We start from the raw sequence: 20058 nt of genomic DNA on the forward strand, positions 1-20058 counted from the left end.
GGTGGGTGTGTATGAAACTGGGAAGACACTGGTCTGGTCTGGAAGGGCTGTGAGACTGGGGAGAGGCACCAGTTGGTGGTATTGGGAACACTGGGAGGCACTGGTCTGTTCTGGGATGGCTGTGAGACTGGGGAGAGGCAGCAGTTAGTGGTATTGGGTGGCACTGGGGAGGCACTGGTTTTTAATGGGGTGTGTGTGTGAAACTGGGGAGGCACTGGTCTGGTCTGGAAGGGCTGTGAGAGTGGGGGGAAGCACCAGTTAGTGGTATAGGGCGACACTGGGGAGGCACTGGTTTTCAGAGGGGTGTGTCTGTGAAACTGGGGAGGCACTGGTTTGGTCTAGAAGGGCTGTGATAATGGGGGGAAGCACCAGTTAGTGATATTGGGGGGCACTGGCAAGGCAGTGGTTTATAATGGGGTGTTTGTGTGAAACTGGGGAGACACTGGTCCGGTCTGGTCTGGTCTGGAAGGGCTGTGAGATTGGGGAGAGGCACCAGTTAGTGGTATTGGGAGACACTGGGGAGGCACTGGTTTGGTCTAGAAGGGCTGTGAGAGTGGGGGGAGGCACCAGTTAGTGGTATTGGGGACACTGGGGAGGCACTGGTCTGGTCTGGAAGGGCTGTGATAATGGGGGGAGGCACCAGTTAGTGGTATTGGGGGACACTGGGGAGGCACTGGTCTGGTCTGGAAGGGCTGTGAGAGTGGGGGGAGGCACCAGTTAGTGGTATTGGGGACACTGGGGAGGCACTGGTCTGGTCTGGAAGGGCTGTGAGAGTGGGGAGAGGCACCAGTTAGCGGTATTGGGGGACACTGGGGAGACACTGGTCAGCCCGCAGGGGTGAAGGGGCTGTGACTGGGAGGAGGTACTGGGGCAGACTGGGGGGTAACTGAGCAATCGGCTTCCTGGATCGTGGGAGAGCAGACTGGGAAGCCTGGGGGGGGAGGTGTCAATTGCTTTGGGGTACTGGGAAGGGATGGGGCACAACTGGGAAGGCCTGAGGGGGGCACTGGGGAAGGCTGGGAGGAGCGGCTGAGCCTGGAACAGCGCGAGGGGCGCAGTCTGGGATGAGGTTGAGCCCGTGGGGAAGGCACAGCGGGAAAAGAGGAGACTGGGGGGGGGGTCAGGGGGTTTGGGGCGCCCCCTCCGTGGGTCTGGGGGCGGCGGGGGCGCAGCGGGGGCGGCTGTCGTGCGGAGGGAGGGCTGCTGAGAGCAGCCGCGTGGCTGTGGGTGTCCTCTTAGACACATGGAATCGTCGAGGTTGGAAAAGGAACTCTTGAGCTCAGCCCAAGCCCTCGGTGCTGACTAAAGCCGGTCCCGAGTGTCACATCTGCGTGGTTTTTGAACCCCTCCAGGGATGGAGACTCCACCACTGCCCTGGGCAGCCTCTGCCAGGGCTTCACCGCTCTTTCCGTCAAGAAATTTTTTCCCAATATCCAACCTAACCCTGTCCTGGTACAACTTGAGGCCGTTTCCTCTCATCAGTTCTTCCTTGAGAGAAGAGCCCAGCCCCCACCTCGCTCCAACCTCTTTTCCAGGAGCTGCAAAGAGCGATGAGGTCTCCCCTCAGCCTTCTCCTCTCCAAACCAAAGCCTCCCCAGATCCCTCAGCTGTTCTTCTTAATCCTCAGCACCGGGACCGGACGCTGAGCGTCCCGATCACCAGAGAACTGCTGTGGGACTTGGCGAGGAGCGGAGAAACCAGACAAACCTGGAGCTGGGCACCATCGTTTGTTGTGTATTGTGTAGTGTCACATCATTTATCCATGAGACAGAACCTGAGACTGAAATCCTGGTCTCTTACCAGAGAGAAGATCGTGTGACACAGCTGATGAATCTCAGAATTTCCCACTTTGAAGGTTCTTTCTCTTTCTTTGCCCGCTTCTGCTTTCTTCTCATGGAGTTTCCTCGGTGCGCAGCTTTGCTGTGTTGTGATTCTCTGTCTCTGCACATCTCAAAGTCTGCACTTCTTTGGTGCGATGTTTAATTTCACTGTATTTAAGGGGTTTCTTTTAGGTGGCAACTATTGCTGCATTAACTTAGAAATAATTATTCATTCAGAATGGAGTTGCAGTCTGGCTGAGGACAAGAGCGCTGCTGTTTCCATGGCTTCTCTTCCCCCAATTCTTGCCAGGAGGATTGAAATTCCACCTAAGGTCTTCCCTGAAGGACAATTCCAGATGGTATTTCAGGTGAACTTGTTCAACAGGTCAAGTGAAAGCGTTCCCAGCCCTGTTCTTTAGTGAGGCAGAGCCTTTCGCCAGCAGAGGACACTCTCTGGCCGCTCTATGCTCGTCGCTGATGCCGTTCAGGCGCTTCATCCCATCTCCATTAAAGAAGATTTGTACACTTTCGGCTTCGTGATACACACTGTGAGAGGAAATCTGAGGGAAAGCTCTCATGTTAACGGTCGTACGCTGCCGTCCAACGGTCTTTCGTAGGAGCAGAAGCAGCAGGAACGTGTCACTCTGACGTAGGCGTTATAGAGTCATGGAATGGTTTGGGTTGGAAGGAACCTCAAAGCCCATCCAGTCCCACCCCCTGCCATGGGCAGGGACATCTCCCACTGGATCAGGTTGCTCAAAGCTCCATCCAACCTGGCCTTGAAGCCCTCCAGGGATGGAGCAGCCACTGCTTCTCTGGGCAACCTGGGCCAGGGCCTCTCCACCCTCATAGGGAAGCGTTTCTTCCTAAGATCTCATCTCAATCTCCCCTCTTCCGGCTCAAAACCGTTCCCTCTCATCCTCTCCCCGCGCTCCCTGATCAAGAGCTCTTCCTCATCTTTCCTGGAGCCCCTTTCCATAGTGGAAACTGCTCTAAGGTCTCCCTTAGACCTTAGAGTCTTCTCAAGGCTGAACAACCCCAATTCTCTCAGCCTGTCCTCGTACGGGAGGTGCTTCAGCTCTTGGATCGTCTTGTTATCATCATTGGAAACAGCTCTGAGCGTCACTAGGGCACTCAAAGGCTCTCGTAGGGAAACCAGGAAGCCTTGACCGCCACGCTGGATGGAGATCTCCAGCAAGATTCCTGTTATAAAACTCGTCTTTCTCATTGTTTTTGTAGCAGAACCCCAACTGTGGGGCGATGCAGGTTCCAATCTCTGCTTGGCTTGCTGGTAGTCAGGGCTACTGGGATACCTCAGAAGGGAGGATTGTTGGTGGGCTTATAGTTCCGAACTCCATGGAGAGCGGGCCCTGTGAACCCCTGTTGTTTTCCTCTCCGCAGGAGCTAAGTGTGGCTCTGTACAGGCATCTCCTTGGCCTTCGGGAGAGCGAGGGCAGCGTGGAGCAGTCCGCAGCTGGGACGGATCTGAACCTTCTGTGCTGTGACATTGATCCGGTGTTGATTGAGAGGGCTCAGCAGCACAGCCCCTTCCCTGCCTCCATCTCTTTTGCCAACTTGGACATCATGGATTCCAGTGCCAGAGAGCCATTCCTCAGCTCCTACCTGGGCCGTTTTGGCCGCTCCACTTTTGACATCTGTTTTTGCATGTCTGTAACCATGTGGATCCACCTGAATCACGGCGATAGAGGCCTGAGGGAGTTCCTGTCCTTCCTGTCCTCTCTGTGTGAGTATCTGCTGATCGAACCGCAACCGTGGAAGTGCTACCGGGCAGCCGCGCGCCGCCTGCGGAAGCTGGGCAGGAACGACTTTGATCACTTCCGATCCCTTGCTATCAGGGGAGACATGGCGGAAAAGATAACCCAAATCTTAACGAATGACTGCGCCATGGAGCTGGTGTGTTGCTTCGGGAGCACCAGCTGGGACAGAAGTCTCCTGCTTTTTAAATCAAACGGCTCAAATCCCGAGGGCAGGGAACCTTCGGAAGAGGAACAGTGACTGACAAATGCCCTCTTATGGTCGTGGATTTATAGGCAAGGAGGTGCTCGCTGTTTACAGAGGCAGATCTAGGAATTCCTAAATCCCCGATGGGACCAGAGCTTGACCTCCGTGGGGAGCTTGAGGTCAGTAATGTCTGTGTGAAGTTGTTTTTCTTTGCACCTGTAAATCAAGTGGCAGTTTTAATGAGCCGTAGGAGTCCCGAGATTGCTGTTCCTGACATCGAAGTTACTACATATGTGCTTTCTACGTGTACCAGGAATATGCCGTGGCGGAAGAGAGAACGTGCCCTTTTTGTCCCTGGAATGTGTCAAAGGGGACATTTCTGTTGACCTGTGCGGTGCACTGTTTGTTCTTCTTCTTCTTGTCGTGTTTGCTGTATGAAATGCTCTTGGAAAAGGTAAAACCTGGTTTATCGGCAATGAACAAATGAGTTGGATTGTGGCAGAGGGCGTCTGGTTAACAGGATGCCCAAATAGGTGGTGATTCCCATCCTTGGAAACATTCTGCCTGGAGAGGGGTCATAGGATCAAGGTGGGAAGAGACCTCTAAGATTAACTCCAACCCTCAGCCCAACCCCACCGTGGTGACTAAACCCTGTCCCAAAATGGCCACACGTTTTTTTGAACCTCTCCAGGGATGGGGACTCCACCACTGCCCTGGGCAGCCTCTGCCAGGGCTTCCCTTCTCCGTCAGTAAAGGAATTTTTCCCATTATCTAATCTAACCCTCTCCTTGCACAGCCTGAGGGCAGGTTCTGTCATTTGTCACCTATAGGAGGTGAGACCGTCACCCACTTCACTCCAGGCTCCTTTCTGGAAGCTTCGGAGAATGATGAGGTCTCCTTTCAGCCTCCTCCGGACCAAACAGCCGATGTTCCTCGGTTGTTCTCAGCTGGGCTCCAGCTCTGTTAACTTCTCCAGATAACCTTCAGCCCCTCGAGGTCTTTCTTGGAGTGAGAGGCCCAAACCTGAGCGCAGGATTTGAGGTGCAGCCTCACCAGTGCCGACTGCAGGGGGACAATCCCTTCCCTGCTCGTGGTGGCCAACCCAAGCCAGGATGCTGTTGGCGTCCTGCGCCGCTGCTGGCTCGTGGTCAGCCGCTGTCGACCAACACTCCTAATCAAGTTGAAGCTGTCCGTGCCCGTGGCAGAGGGTTGGGCTGGATGGGCTTTAACAATCCTTTCCAACCCAAACCATTCCGTGATTCCTTGGTGTTAGTCAGACTGTAATCCGTACCCCTTTGCCGGTGGATCTGGTCAAGGTTGTGCTGTGGAGGCTGGTGGTGGGGTGATGGTTCTGTAAAGCGAGGGATTGCGGTGGTAGGACAGGTACTCCGTTCAGTCTGGGACAGCGTGAGGGCTTTTTGTAATGTTATCCTTGCAATAAAATTAACTTTATTGTAAATATCATGTGGAGTTTTTAATCTTTCTTTTTGTGTTTTCAACACCTCGGTGTTCCCAGGGAATGGAGTTCATCATTTCGTCGTATTTACGGGCTCAAGAGAGATTTGATGAGCTTGAAGCTGTGTTTGGCTGAGGATAAAGTGTTACAGCTTTCACTGGGTTGGTCTTTTTTTGTTTCAGTAAAATCATGGAAGAAAGAAAACTTACACAAAATGTCTTATTTTAATTTCATTTTTCTTGTTTTCATTTCCCTTCCAGACGGGGTTTATACGTAGTGGTTCTGTTAGCTGGGAGGGTAACTGGGAGTCACGCCTCGACGGTGTTGTCTGAAAAGATTGAAACCCTCAGAAATAGATAAATCGTAGAATCCTGGAATGGTTTGGGTTGGAAGGGACCTCAAAGCCCATCCGGTTCCATCTCCTGCCATGAGTATGGACATCTCCCACTGGATCAGGGGCTCCAAGCCCCATCCAACCTGGCCTTGAACCCCTCCAGGGATGGAGCAGCCACTGCTTCTCTGGGCAACCTGGGCCAGGGCCTCTCCGCCCTCGCAAGAAAACATTTCTTCTTAAGATCTCCTCTCAACCTCCCCTCTTTCAGCTGAAACCCCTTTCCCTTCGTCCTATCCCTGTACTCATAACCCATTTACGAATTTCTAGGTTCCACTGCATCCATACTGTGAAGTGAGCGGAAAGCGCAGGAATGTGCCCTGAACATCGTTTCCTGAGAGCTCAGAGCCAGAGAAGGAGGGGAGAGGATGTCGCCTCCAGGAGGTGCTCGTGTCAAGCAGTTCTGGGTCCCAGGTGAGCCTGTGTGCAGGGCAGACAAAAACTGTCTTTTCCCTCATGCCAGGTCTTCCTTGTTCTTTACTCATTCAGTAGTAAAGAAGGGAACGAAAAAGAATGCTTTGATGTCCTCTGCAGTGAGTTCAGATGGAAGAGTGAAGCGTGTGAGTGTTCTTGCTGACCGATCACAGAGTTCTGCCTGAAAAGCTGCTGGGATCCGTGGGTTGTGGAAAAGGTCCGGTTGGGGTTGTTCAGCCTGAAGAAGAAAAGGCTCTGTGGAGATCTTAGAGCAGCTTCCAGGACTGAAAGGGGCACCAGGAGAGCTGGGGAGGGACTCTTGATCAGGGAGGGCAGGAAGAGGACAAGAGGGAATGGTTTTGAGCTGAAATAAGAGAGATTGAGAGGAGATCTGAGAGAGAAATGTTTTCCTGTGAGGGTGGGGAGGCCCTGGAACAGGTTGCCCTGAGAAGTGGTGGTTGCCCCATCCCTGGAGGTCTTCAAGATCAGGTTGGATAGGACTTGGAGGCCCTGATCTAGTGGGAGGCGTCCCTGCTTGGAACTGGATGAGCTTTGAGGTCTCTTCCAAGCCAACCATTCCAGGATTCTATGAAAAAAAAAGCGTCTATGTGTCCATGTGTTTAAAAGGACTGAGTAAGGTCGCAGGAAGGCTTTGAGGCTTTTCACATAAATGCAATTTTCAAAGCGTTCTGCTCCACTGAAAATATTTAGGACTCCCACCAGGCGTCCCTGCCCTCTCAGCTGCCGACAAACGTCCCTTCCCTCGTGGTGGTGGTTGCTAATGTTCTTAAAGGAGACTTTTAACCCTGTGCTGATTTTACTTTCCCTGTGGGAGTGAAGGGAGAACCGATTTCTCCTGTGTTTTCTTGAGGGTTCACCCAAGTGCCTGATCTCTGTTGCAGCTTATTTCTATAAAACATTTATCACTTTGCTAATTAAACTCCTCGTCTGACGTGGAGTACGCTCTGCTGACTGGAGGGGTGTTGGCAGCCCAACCTCCCTTTCCGTTCTGCCGAGCTGCTCTTCCGCAGGCTGTGCGGCTGGTGGCACTGGAGCATCGTGCACCCCACAACCTTGGCATGGTTCTCTTGCCTTGTGTCACTATTAGTTACTGTTTTCTTTGAACTCTGAAATAGTCATAAAACAGACGTGGGCTTATCTGTTCAGCCCTCGAATTTAAAGGGGTGACTGGGGTTTTTTTTTTGCTGTTTATTTCCCCCCAGGGATTTACTCAGTTGCCTGTGAAAAAATTTATGAGGAGTTGCTAGGAAGGTAGAGAACCTGGCAGGACACACTGGAGCCATCCCCTGCCCCGTCTGGAGTGACCTTCCCTTCAAAGAGCCCTTGTTTGTGTTCCTTGTGCACCGAGTGATGGATCAGTCTCTGCCTGAAAGATTTGTATTTAGAATCATAGAGTAGTTTGTCTCGGAAGGGACCTCAAAACCCATCTGGTTTTAACCCTCTGCCATGGGCAGGGACACCTCCCGCTGGATCAGGGGCTCCAAGCCTCATCCAACCTGGCCTGGAACCCCTCCAGGGATGGAGCAGCCACTGCTTTCTGGACAACCTGTTCCAGGGCCTCCCAACCCTCCTAGGAAAACATTTCTCCTTAAGATCTCATCTCAGTCTCCACTTTTTTGGTTGGAAACCCTTCTCCCTTCTCCTATCACTCCATGCCCTTCTAAAAAGTCCTTCCCCAGCTTTCTCGTAGGCTCCTTTCAGGTACTGAGATGGGAGGTGTCCACAGAGCCTTCTCTTCTCCAGGATGAACAACCCCAACACTCTCAGCCTGTCCTTGTAGCAGACTTGCTCTGGGCCTTGGATAATCTTTGTGGCCTCCTCTAGACCTGTTCCAACAGTTATTCCTTCTTTTTTCCAGCCTTGCCGTGCTGGCACTGTACGGAACTGCTCACCGGCCCAGTGCGTGCGTAACTGTGAATTCTTGTCTGTCTCTCAAGTCTGTACGATTAAATTGCTAATATTGACATGTCCCACTGTCTCAGAAACGGCTGTGCCACGCGATTGGCTCCGTTTGGCTTGGGCACAGCGGGGCGTTTTGTTTCTCATCCGCAAACGCAGCTCAAAATAATGGGAATGCAAATCTCTCTGTGGTTCCGGAGAGGCCAAGGAGCTCAAAACGGAATCGGGGGGGGGAAAAAAGTCTTCTTTTGCTTTCAGTCTCCTGGAAGCTGTTGGGAAATGAAATTGTGGAAGCGCAGCTCCGTGGCACGGTGACGGGGGTACGGTGCTCACCGCCTATGGATACGGTGCTTACGTGAGGCTCTGGAGAATTTCCTTTTTATACTCTGCATTTCGCCGTGTGGCTGAAATGTGTTCTCAGGGCTTCAAGGACAGGACAGAAGGACAGTAAAGATGAGAGTTAAACCCTACATTGCTGTTCACGTCGCTGAGAGCTCTTTGCAGAGCGAGTTAGGAATTTTGTCGGCCCTGGAGTGGACCTTGTAGAGCTCAGGGTGCTGCGTTAAGGGAAAGCGCGGTGGCCTTAACACTGAAAGCACTGCTTGCTCATCTCCGCAACCAAGGCTGAACCAACCTTGGTGGTGATTCCTGCTGCTAAAACAAAGGAGACGCAGCTTCCCTGTGTGTGTGCGGACAGGCTGTGCTCCTCCGACTCATCTGGGAGCTTCTGGCATGAAGCCGTGCTGCTGTGTAGGTCCTGTAGCTGTCCTGGCTCCCTAATCATACACCACATTATTTGTGGGTGCTCGTTAGAGGGCCGGGTGAGCGACGCTGCTTGCTCTTTCCTACCCTCCAACCCTGTGGTTGCTTACAGGAGGCAGCGAAATTCCACATCTGCCCAACAAGGGAGAGCTGAGCGTTTCCAAACAGACCCAAAATACTATCGGGTGCTGTGATGGGACCAGTGGATTGCTGCCCTGTCCCATCCTGCCAGGAGTTCCCATGCTCTGTGTTTGTTGCTGGGCTCCATCAGGCTTTGCCACAGCTTTTCCGTCCGTGAAACGAGCTTGGTAACCACCCACCATCGTGGAGATTCCTGATGTGGAATATTGGCCGTATGTCCATGCAGCGCTTCTGAGAGTGAAAAATACCCATGAGCTGAGCTGTATCGTCAGCTGCGAGCTACGCCATCCTTCCCAGTAATCGCTGCAGATATTAATTAGGTACCGTACCTTCAAAGGGTTCTGACTAATTAAGTCTCACACTACTGCTGCGTAGCAAGTCATAGCTAATTATCCCTCTTCCTTGGATGGAAAAATCGCGGCAGAAGAGGGGAAGCATCTAGTTGTGCGTAAGCTGGCGTTGGAGTTGGGGCTGAGAACTCAGAGGTTTCAGCTTCTGGATGCTTTTTCAGTCACTCCCAGCCTTGGTGGGCAGTGGGGTTGAGATGGAGTCAGGGAGAGGTCCTCTTTTATTGCTTTTTGGTTTTTCTTCACTTTAACTCATGTTTATACTAAGACAGTTCGCTGTTTCCTAGATTCTTGTACTGGATAAGCGCAAGGGATGCACTCGTCGGGGAAAGGTTTAGTGTGTAAATACGATGTGACAGCAGCAATTTTATCAGTTTAGTGCTGACGGCTGCCAGAGCGAATGACTGCTGTGAGCACCCCGCTCCCCGCCGCCTGCTTCCCTTCTTACCCGTCTGTGCGCTGACAGCCTTACAGGCGCTGCTTATTACCGTTTCTAACTGGTGCTATGGGTTTAAAATGGTTTCATTCAACTTTCCTCGGGATGTATGACCAGCCCAAGACGGGAGGCATCGAGTTTAGGAGCGGAGAGCTGAGAGCAAGACTCCTGCTGCGTAAGCAGCTTCCTCGAGCTGGAAGCCCCGCAACTTGTCTGCACAAGCTCGTGCAGCAGAAGCTGTGGATTTTCGGATTTCCTTTGCTCAGCGGAGGGCAAGTTCGTTCCTGTCCTCCCTGATGCTTCGCTGCCTTAAAGCAGAGGTGTCAACTCATGGATCTGTTTGTGGCAGCGTGGAAACCAGAGAAAAGAACAGCCACAAACCAAACACGGTGTCTTTTTTTCTACCAGTTTTCTTGCGTAGCTTGGTGGGGTGAGGACACAGAGCCCTTTTGGCCAGAGCTGGGGGAGCTCGGTGGGAAAGACACCCATAAATCCAAGGGGTGAGTCCAAGGTTTACTCTGGACATGCTGGAGGCTGGTCCTCTTTGGCCTTGTTGCAAATGAGAGGCGCTGGCGAGGTCAGGGGGCGTCACAAAGATCAGCTGTTTAATTCCGTGTGCCCTGTGGGTTATGGAAATGTCTGCGGCATTGCCACGGACACTTCAGTGTGGCGACGAGGTGAGAATGGTCTCTACCAGTCTCCAAGGCTTAGATGCAGCCTCTGAGGACCTAGTGGAGAAGTTGATAGATAAGTGCTGTGTGGGAAGCCTGTCCCAACGTTGGGCTCCTTTAGGCTTCAAGGTTTCCTTGCAGGCACCTCGGTTTTCCCAGCAAATTCATAGGGGCGGGAGGTTTGGTTTCCCACAGGCCTTTGCCCGCAAATCCCTTGCAGCAACATCGGCAGAAGCTTTGCCACCAGTTCTCCCACCAGCTCAAGCTTGAATTTCTTGGATTTAATTATGTGGGAGAGTCCTTGTCACATTAGGGCTGGGTCGCTCGTGAGGTTTGGACTCCAAAGGGGTCTTGAGTCTGGAGAAGAAAGCTTGGGGTTATGCTCTGGGGCCGGGATATGCTTATAATTCTCTCAGACAAGAACTGAAGTCTACAAGACTTTTGTTTTTGAGTTGAGAATTCTTAATTCCTCCCTTAGGCTTGTCACCAGAACCTGGGTGAGGTTCCTTCCTTGGATCCTGCTTCCTTCCTTGGATCTGTAACCTTGAGCTTTTTGTTTTGCTGGGAAGTGTAACCCAACATCGGGTGTCGTGAGCTCTTGAGTGAATAGAAGACGTTGTGTGGTCCTGGTCTATTATGCCCAGACAATCAGAGTTCAGTAAAAGGGAGACCTTCGAGATGCCTTCTGGTACAGAAATGGGCTACGGGAAAGCTGAGGAGCAGCGCTTTCTTGGGGAGTGCAGAGATAGGGCGAGGTGGAACAGTTTTAAGTTGAAAGAGGGGAGATTGAGATGAGATCTCAGGGAGAAATGTTTTCCTGTGAGGGTGGGGCGGCCCAAGTTGCCCCAAGAAGTGGTGGTGCCCCATCCCTGGAGGGGTTCAAGGCCAGGTTGGATGGAGCTTGGAGCCCCTGATCCAGCGGGAGGTGTCTCTGCCCATGGCAGGGGTGGAACTGGATGGGCTTCGAGGTCCCTTCCAGCCTGAACCACTCCAGGATTCTATGATTCAGTCAGCTGTAGATTAGGCTTATACAATGCTTATTATCAGCTGCCTGGATTTTTATCCTTAATTGCAACAAAGCCACTCCATCCTTAGATCCTTCGTGGCGCAGCTTGACTCTGAGCAGAAGGCTTTGAGCGATGATGTTTTCAGAGCAGTAGAGCTTTTGAAACTCTTTCACTGCAGTGTGGGGACCTTGCGATGAAGGAGAGAAGGTGAGAAGGGATCTTACTCATGTTTCCATAGCAGAAAGCACGTTGGAGAAGTGCTTTTGTGATTGATTCAATCCCCCTTCTTATACGGTGGGGCAAAGATTGGGCGCAGCGCTGCAGATCTGCTGTTTCCTGGTGTGAAGTGCTTCGTGATTCCATAATGATTCATTGCACCAACAATCTATGTGCCTTCCACTGCGAGTGACAGGGATTTACTTAGGGCTGTGACTGAGGGTGATGTCCCTCCTTGGCCTTCCCTGGGTCAACCTAGAGACTCTTGAGTCCGGGAAACACGTAGAAGCTGCTGAGATGCAGCTTTGTTCCCTCAGCAGCAGAAATGCAGGACCTGTGGGGTGACACATCAAAAGAGAAAGGCAGCTCTGGTGTTTCCTGCGGAGATCAAAGGGCATAAGCAAAGGGTGGCTCCTCTCCCAACCAGCTCATGAGTCTGCTCATCTCTTTCCCTGTGTCCCTTTAATCTCAGTTACCTCCTAAACGATCGCTGTTTCAAGCGTGAGATGGCGGTGAGAAAAGATCAGCTGCAAAGTGGCTGCTGTCAGCAGAGAGATCGTTGGCTGCGTGTCGGGGAGGAACTCCTTCACCCTTTGTGAAGAAAGCACACAGGAGAGCAAAGGTTTCAACAGACCCTTTAGACGCAGCCAGCGTCTTCGCGTCCCGTCAGAGCAGGTGACACGTAAAGACACGTCAGAGCATGAGCGTAAAAGGGTGCAGAGGAGCTGCCTGAGCGGCTCTGGTGTCCCTCTCTGCCTAAAGAAGCTCAATCCCCTTCTGCAGCGGCAGTTCCTGGTGGTCCCAGGGCAGGAGGGCTCCTCTGCAGGGCCACTCTTGCTTTATGTCAGGGATTAAACCTCACTGCCGGTGCGTGGAGGCGAGTGAGTGAGCAGAGCAGGAGCTGGAAGCTGTGAGGGCTTCTCAGGAATGTGAGTGGTGGCTGTTATCCAGGACTGTGCGATCTCCTGGGACTGCTTTGCCGGAGTAAGCACTGCATTCTGCATGGGGACATTCCCAGCGCTGACTCCTGTTGTCCAAAGTGGTGAAATAGGGCAGATGCTAAAGTGTTTGTTGTCCTCCAGCCCCTGGAGCGGGCCCTGCAGCGCATTCCATCCTGACTCAGGCTGAGGTTTAACTCCACATCTGAACTATTACTTAAAGAGATGTTGTTTAGTCTTTTCCTCAAAATACCCACAGTTGTTACTCAGGAGAAATACCTGAACTGCTTTTCATAGAATCATGGAATGATTTGGGTTGGAAAGCCAGGAGGTACCGTGGGAATATCTAATTTAAGTCCCAAGCCACCTTTACTCTCCTTTTCTTCTTCGTCCTTTTCAAAGCAGCTGAAGGCTCACCACTCCCGTGAGGTCTCTGCTCCCTTACAGACAATACCTTTTTCACTCCAGGCTGAATACCTCAGCTCACATTCCCACGCTGTTGAGCTCAACATCTCTGCTCTCTTACGGCTTTTCCATAAAGGCACTGTTTGCCCTGAACCCTCGGAGAGATGTCAGGGAAGAAGCCACACTGTTTGGAAAGCCCCGACAGAGGTGGAAGAGGGGCTTTCACAGCCACCGGCGCTGCCCTGATCCAAAGACGAGACTGTCCACAGAGCTGATCTGCAGTGGGTTCAGAAATGATCCAGAGCAAACCAAGGAAGTGCAGGGGTAGAATGAAGGGGAACGATTTTGAGATGAAAGAGGGGAGATTGAAATGAGATCTTAGGAAGAAGTGGTTTTCTGTGATGATGGGGAGGTCCTGGCCCAGCTTGCCCCAAGAAGTTGTGGCTGCCCCATCACTGGAGGGGTTCCAGGCCAGGTTGGATGGGATTGGAGCCCCTGATCCAGTGGGAGGTGTCCCTGCCCATGGCAGAGGGTGGGACTGGATGGGCTTTGAGGTTCTTTCCGACCCAACCCAGTCCAGGAATAACCCCTTAACCCATGAAGCCAAGTGATGCGATGGCAGGAGTTCTGCTGAATCCCCATCCCTGGAGGGGTTCGAGGCCAGGTTGGATGGGGCTTTGGAGCCCCTGATCCAGTGGGAGGTGTCCCTCCGCATGGCAGAGGGTGGATCTGGATGGGCTTTGAGGTCCCTTCCAACTCAACCCATTCTATGATTCTATGAATCTCATCTGGCATTGAATAACCTCAGTGCAAAACTGCCCGTGGGGATTCCCAAGGCCAAGGGATGCCTTTGCCTGGGCTGCAGGCTGAAGAAGAGTAACGCAAAGGGAAATCCAGGCCAATGCTGGGCCTTTCTCTCTCTCAGTGCGTTTCCGAGGTGACTGGTTACTGTCCCAAACACTGATTTTTGCCTTTGGGGGAGGCGAGGGGGGCGATGAGCTGCTCTGCTTCTCCCTGTTTTCTCTTGATCTGCGTTTCTGGCTGGTGTTGTCACCAGCACGTTGGCTCTCCTCTCTGCCAGGGCTGCAGGTCCTGGCTGGTTGCTCTTCCCTGTATGGGTCTGCATTTTTTTTTTCTCCAATCCAGCTTCATCTGGTTTGTGCGAAGTGCTGACTCCAGGCATCGCGCAGAGCGTGACTCAGAGGAGGAGAGGTTTATGGGAGAGGGAAGAAAGTCTTTGTAAGGACTTATAAGCTATAAACTGCAGCAAACAGTGTTGGTGGAGGTGGCCTCGTTCTTTTCCAGGTTCAAAAGGAAGAGTATTAAGGATTTACAAAGAGCTGGCATGACACCAAGGCAAAAGAATGCTTTATTGAGAGTGCAAATGCTGGTAAAGCCACGAGTAAACCTGATAATGTGAACGTGTAGGTGTGGAGGCAGAGATAGGGAGGAGGGAGGGACGAGACGAGAAGGTACCTGGAGGTTTCCAGAGGACCTGATGTTCCCTGTGGAAGGACATTGGTGATGGTCACAGTGGTCATCGGTTGCTGCAGAACTTGGTTCCTTTCAGCTCATCGCTCTGACTGCAGGGTCCAGGGCAGGTGGGCAGCCGTTGGTGGCCCTGTGCGATGTCCCCTATAGGTGGGCTGAAAGACTTTGGCTCTTAAAGAGTAGAGAAGCCCAAAGAGGCCATGGATCCTATAGAAGAAGGTCATGGAAAGTAGCTCGCCCTCGTTCCTCTCTCTCTGTGATTTGTCTGTGGGTATCGTGTCACAGAAATACAGGTTTGGGTGTGTGATTGGAGGGGAGAACAGTGCTTTCCCCCCATCGCAGGAGCTGCTTTGGATATGCGCGCCTGCTGTGGGGCAGAGGCACCTGCGTGTGGTTGCGTGATGGCAAAGTGAGAACGGGGAAGCAATGGGGGTGGCAAAGAGTGGCTTGATCTGACCCTGAGGGGCTGGAGGAAAGGAAAGGGCAGTAGATGAGCCGTTCCTGAATGTAACACAGAATATGGAGTGGTTTGGGTGGGAAGGGACCTTCAAAACCATCCATTTCCAGCTCCCCTGCCATGGGCAGGGATATCTCCCACTGGCTCAGGGGCTCCAAGCCCCATCCAACCTGGCCTTGAACCCCTCCAGGGATGGGGCAGCCCCCACTGCTCTGGGCAACCTGGGCCAGGGCCTCACTGCCCTCACAGCAAAACATTTCTTCCTAAGATCTCATCTCAATCTCCCCTCTTTCAGCTCAAAACCGTTCGTCCTCGTCCTCTCCCTGCACTCTCTGATCGAGAGCCCCTCCCCAGCTTTCCTGGAGCCCCTTTCCATACTGGAAGCTGCTCTAAGGTCTCCCTGGAGCCTTCTCTTCTCCAGGCTGAACCATCCCAACTTTCCCAGCCTGTCAGAAGTTGGGCATCTCTGCGTACGAGAGAACCTCTCCCTGTTCCCTTACGTTGCCATTTATTTGACAAGACGTCAGGGGAGATGCTTTGTCAGACAATTTGCTGATGTGGAAGCTTTGAATCTTGCAAGATTTGCCTTCTGTGCAAAACGCAGCGAAAACAGATGGGAGCCGTCTGCCCTGGTTGCGAGCAGTTCCCTCCCAAGGGCGATGGACGCTGTGAGATCAGAGAACAGCCAATGCACAAAGGGAAGCGGCAGGCGAGGCTGACAGCGTGTTCCCTGCTGCAAACAACGCTGCCAAAGCCCTCTGGGGCTGGGCGGTCTGGCCGCTGAATTCTCCTTTGCCAGCGAGGTGGAAAAAGATGAGCTGGCTGCATCTCTTGAGGTTCCTCAACTCAAGGGCCGTCTGCCTTGCCCCCATCGCTCTCCTGACCTCAGAGCGGTGTTTGCACGGACGCTGGAGTGTGAATGTGTGTGGCGGGAGGTACTTCTGTCCCAACGTACCTTCCTAAGTCCGTTGTTGCTGTTTTAGGAGTACCAAAGCTCTGCTCTTTTCCTCATGGAGTGTAATCAGGCACTGTTGCTCTAATGCAGTCCTGGAGGGTCAGAAAAGCTCTGACAGCGTCGAAACTGGAAGGAGCACTGGTCCATAGGGCTGCTTCAGGCACCTTCCCCAGGGTTTGTGTCAACGCAGGTGAGCTTTGGATCTGAAGAGCCACCGCATTTTGTAGGTTTGGGATTCAGATGGAAAGGAGTAGAGGTCGTTTGTGAAATGGAGATCCACACCTGAAGGTGGGTTTGGGTCTTTGCAGACTGAAGAGATGGGATTCTGCAAAGCTTCTTAGGTGATAAACATTGAGAACAGGGGCAGCAACGTAGGGATGATAGAACCATGGAATTGGGTTGGAAGGGACCTCAAAGCCCATCAAGTCTCACCCCCTGCCATGGGCAGGGACACCTCCCGCTGGATCAGGGGCTCCAAGCCCCATCCAACCTGGCCTGGAACCCCTCCAGGGATGGGGCAGCCACCACTGCTCTGGGCAACCTGGGCCAGGGCATTACCGCCCTCACAGGAAAACATTTCTCCCTCAGATCTGCTCTCAATCTCCCCTCTTTCAGCTCAAAATCCTTCCTTCTCATCCTCTCCCTGCACTCCCTGATGGAGAGCCCCTCCCCAGCTTTCCTGGAGCCCCTTTCAGTCCTGGAAGCTGCTCTAAGGTCTCCCTGGAAGCTTCTCTTCTCCAGGCTGAGTAACCCCAACTCTCTCTGTGTTGGAACAGACACATCTGCTTTGCAGGCAGAGGTTTGTTTGGAAAACGTAGGAAGAATGTGAATTATGTCTTACAGGGCAGATTTAACTGAAGAATAGGGAATGTTTTCAGCCGTGGTTCCAACCTCACCTGCAGCAAAGCGAAGACAACAAGAGGGATAATGGGGACCGGAGCTGAGCTGCCACATCGAGATGAGGATCTGGGTTAGTAAAGTTAGGGAGATGTACGCAGGATTAGCTTAACCTAATCAGGAATCTAATGCTAAATCCATCTGGGTAGGCAGCACAAATTCCGTATCTGTTTTTTGGTGAGGAGGAATGTTTTTGCCCCTTCTGCTCAGCAGCTGGAGGTGCAAAGGTCACTTGAAGCTGCTAAAGGAAATTCTTTTTATCTCCAGCCGAGAGCCAGGACCTGCCCCGAGCATTTCCAGGCCACGTTTCCCCTCAGATTTCCAGCTAAGCTGAGCATCCCAACCCATGCCGACAGGTTCAGAGCCGCTTCCAGACATCTGCGCACCCCACTGTGTTTGTGCACATGCTGATGGATGCAGGTGTAGCCTCGGATGCTGCGTTCACACGCACTGATTGTGCCGTATTCACACTGATTTAAGTCTCGAGAAGTGAAACAAGAAGAACCCTTTGGGCTTTACGTCCTCCCTCCCTCCCTTCCCACCAGCAGCTGGTAGGCTGTTTGATTTTTGTAATCCTTGAAATCGGTGTTTCCGTAGCAGCTTCCCTGAGCTGCGTTATGTGCACGTTCACACTCCTCTGCGCGCTGTTTGCTCCCAGCAATCTGTTTTCTCTTTAACTGCGTTATCTGAATTGCTTCTCTGCTTGATGTTACCGAGAGACAAAGGCACACAAGAAAGCATTAAGGAGTGAGCATGGAGGGAGCTGGGTGGGATCTGTAAGCGATCCAAGACTCCATGTCAAAACATCCCCACCCCATTCCTTGCGTGGTTGGGATAGTTTGCAAAAAGATTGGGCTTCTCTGTAAATCGCAGAGAAATTGGCACAAAAGTAACTCCGGGCACGGCCCAGTCTGGCTCCTATCGAATGCACGAGGAGCGTTGTCCCACTGTCCTGCTGTAGGCGACGTGCGGTGGAGTCTTTGCCTATTCCACTTCAGTTTAAGCTGGCGGAGAAGAGCCAGATGCCAGTGCTTGGTTTTAGCAGCAGAAACCTGGAGGAAGGGGATGGTGTGGGGTTGGGAACGGCTGATCTTCGTTTGTCAGCTCTGCTGCTTGTGGGCAGCAGCATCCATAGTGCGGTTCTGAGCTGGTACTCGTGGTGCTGTGGAGTACCGGTGTCAGGTACAAACCTAAGGGTGACCTCGGTGTTGGAGCTACGGCACGAGGCCACGCTGGGAGAGTTGGGGTTGTTCAGCCTGGAGAAAAGAAGGCTCTGAGAGGACCTTAGAGCAGCTCCCAGGACTGAAGGGGGCTGCAGGAAAGCTGGGGAAGGGCTTTTGATCAGGGAGTGCAGGAATAGGATGAGGAGGAACGGGTTTTAAGCTGAAAGAGGGAGATTGAGATGAGATCTTAGGAAGAAATGTTTTCCTATGATTGTTGGGGAGGCCCTGGAACAGTTTGCCCAGAGCAGTGAGGGCTGCCCCATCCCTGGAGGGGTTCAAGGCCAGGTTGGATGGGGCTTGGAGCCCCTGATCGAGTGGGAGGTGTCCCTGCCCATGGCAGGGGTGGGACTGGATGGGCTTTGAGGTCCCTTCCAACCCAAACCATTCCAGGATTCTATGGTAGCAGAGTTTGAGAGGCTCAGGAGCAACGCGACTCTTTCTGCGCTGACACTGCCTCTTCCTTGTGCAGGTGGCGGACCCGGATGGAAAAGCATAACCAGGCTGTTATGGGTTGTTTTCTTTGCTTGGGTGAAGTATTGGGAGTCTTTCCTGCTCAGGATAGGATTGGGAGGGTTCAGCTCACTTTAGGAAGGAGAGATGGAAATGCTGACCCTTCCCAGAGCCAAGTGGCGAAGAGCAGATGCAGCCAAGGGGAGATTTCCAGCTGTGAGGTGGGTTTTTAGGCAGTGCAGGTGCATTGCTTCAGCCAAGGGCTGGTTTATGCAGTCAAAGATGTGACCCCAGGTTGCTTCTTACTCGATTTAAGGTCTCATTAAGGGCTGAGAAGCTTCTACCAAGGTGGGTGTTCATGCTTCTGGGATCCAAACAGTTCTGCAGACTACCGAATCCTCACTTTGGTCTGACTGGAATCCCTCAGGACCTCATGAAATCAGGGGCTTTTCCTGGGCCCCACTTGTCGTCGTTGCCCTAAATAATGTGTGTTGTATAATCTGCAGAGCGTCCTCCAGATGTGAACGTGGGCGAATCCCGCAGGGAGAGCTGAATTCACCGCTCAGGTCAGAACACGTCCCGTAGGTGTTTGTTGCCACGAGTATGAGCTGGCTGTCGGGGAAGCTGCCAATGGACCATGTATGGATGGAGTCCTCCTGTTTCATCCAGAGACTCCACCCCACGTTGATGCACGCAAAATTAGGTTGGAGAAAGCACTGACAGGGAGGGTGAACACCATCTGTTTGTGGGAGCAAAGGGCTTGGCTGGTGCTGCTCAGGTTTGGCCCCTGAGAGGGGTAAACATCATGCGCGCTGCTCAGTTTTAGGTTTCCCCCTGGGCAAATCCAAGGCTGAATGAACTTCAGGATATTTTTAGTGCCTTGTAGTCCACTGCTTTAAGAGAAAGATATTTGGAATTGTTCCTTCTTGTCTAGTGTGTAAGTCTTGCGGCGCCCCAACGTTTGACTTCTGTTGTTGGTAGAGCTTTGGTTTGAACTGGGAGAGCAACTGTTCTTCCATCCTAGAATCATGGAATGGTTTAGGTTGGAAAGGACCTCAAAACCCACTAACCCCCAGCCGTGGGCACGGACACCTCCCACTGGATCTGGTTGCTCCAAGCCCCATCCAACCTGGCCTGGAACACCTCCAGGGACGGGGCAGCCGTGACTTCTCTGGACAACCTGTGCCAGGGCCTCCTCACCCTCGCAGTAAACAACTTCTTCCTAATATATCATCTAAGTCTCCCCTCTTTTGGTTTAAAACTGTTCCCCTTCCTCTTATCACTTATCTCACTCCTTGTCTTGTCTTTCAAAGCCCTGCAAACTCAACAAAAGGTTCCACGTCAGCGTTCTTGGGTTGGTAGAGGTGTCCTTCAGCCCTACCACACGTATCCTGTGCGAAGGAACCAACAAATCGCTTTGGCTACACAACGAGACTCTGGAAGGGTTGAAAACCAAATTCCTGATGTTTTTTTATTCCCTTTTTAAGGTGTGAATCTTTTCACTCCGTGTGTGTTGGTGAGGCAGGTCAAAGGGGTCAACGTTTGTTGGGTTGTCGGCCAGGGAGATCGTAGTGTTGCACTGGGACGTCACCAGCCTGGGAGACGTTGGAGAGAAAGGAGATTTTGGGACCTTTGGCGTTAATCTCAGTGTCATAGAGGCCGGTAAAGCCGAGCACGTGAACATTGGGAAGCCGGGAAA

The 20058-nt window shown here is 52.4% G+C and overlaps 1 protein-coding gene across 2 annotated transcripts in view; it reads left to right on the forward strand.

The window, feature by feature from the left end:
* The window catches only part of BCDIN3D (BCDIN3 domain containing RNA methyltransferase), a 29729-nt gene that overhangs the window by 1273 nt on the left and 8398 nt on the right, over window positions 1–20058 (forward strand). The window contains exons 2-4 of one of the 2 annotated variants that reach the window (XR_008447401.1): window positions 3222–4236; window positions 5299–5399; window positions 5900–6043. Coding sequence is in view for 1 of the 2 variants with exons in the window: in XM_054051413.1 (XP_053907388.1) it covers window positions 3222–3836 (615 nt within the window). In the remaining variant the exon portion in view is untranslated. Of the gene's footprint in view, window positions 1–3221; window positions 5234–5298; window positions 5400–5899; window positions 6044–20058 lie in introns of those variants that run through there. The other variant, XM_054051413.1, reaches the window with a different exon arrangement.

Source organism: Cuculus canorus, chromosome 29, assembly GCF_017976375.1.
Source record: "Cuculus canorus isolate bCucCan1 chromosome 29, bCucCan1.pri, whole genome shotgun sequence".
Lineage (NCBI taxonomy): Eukaryota > Metazoa > Chordata > Aves > Cuculiformes > Cuculidae > Cuculus > Cuculus canorus.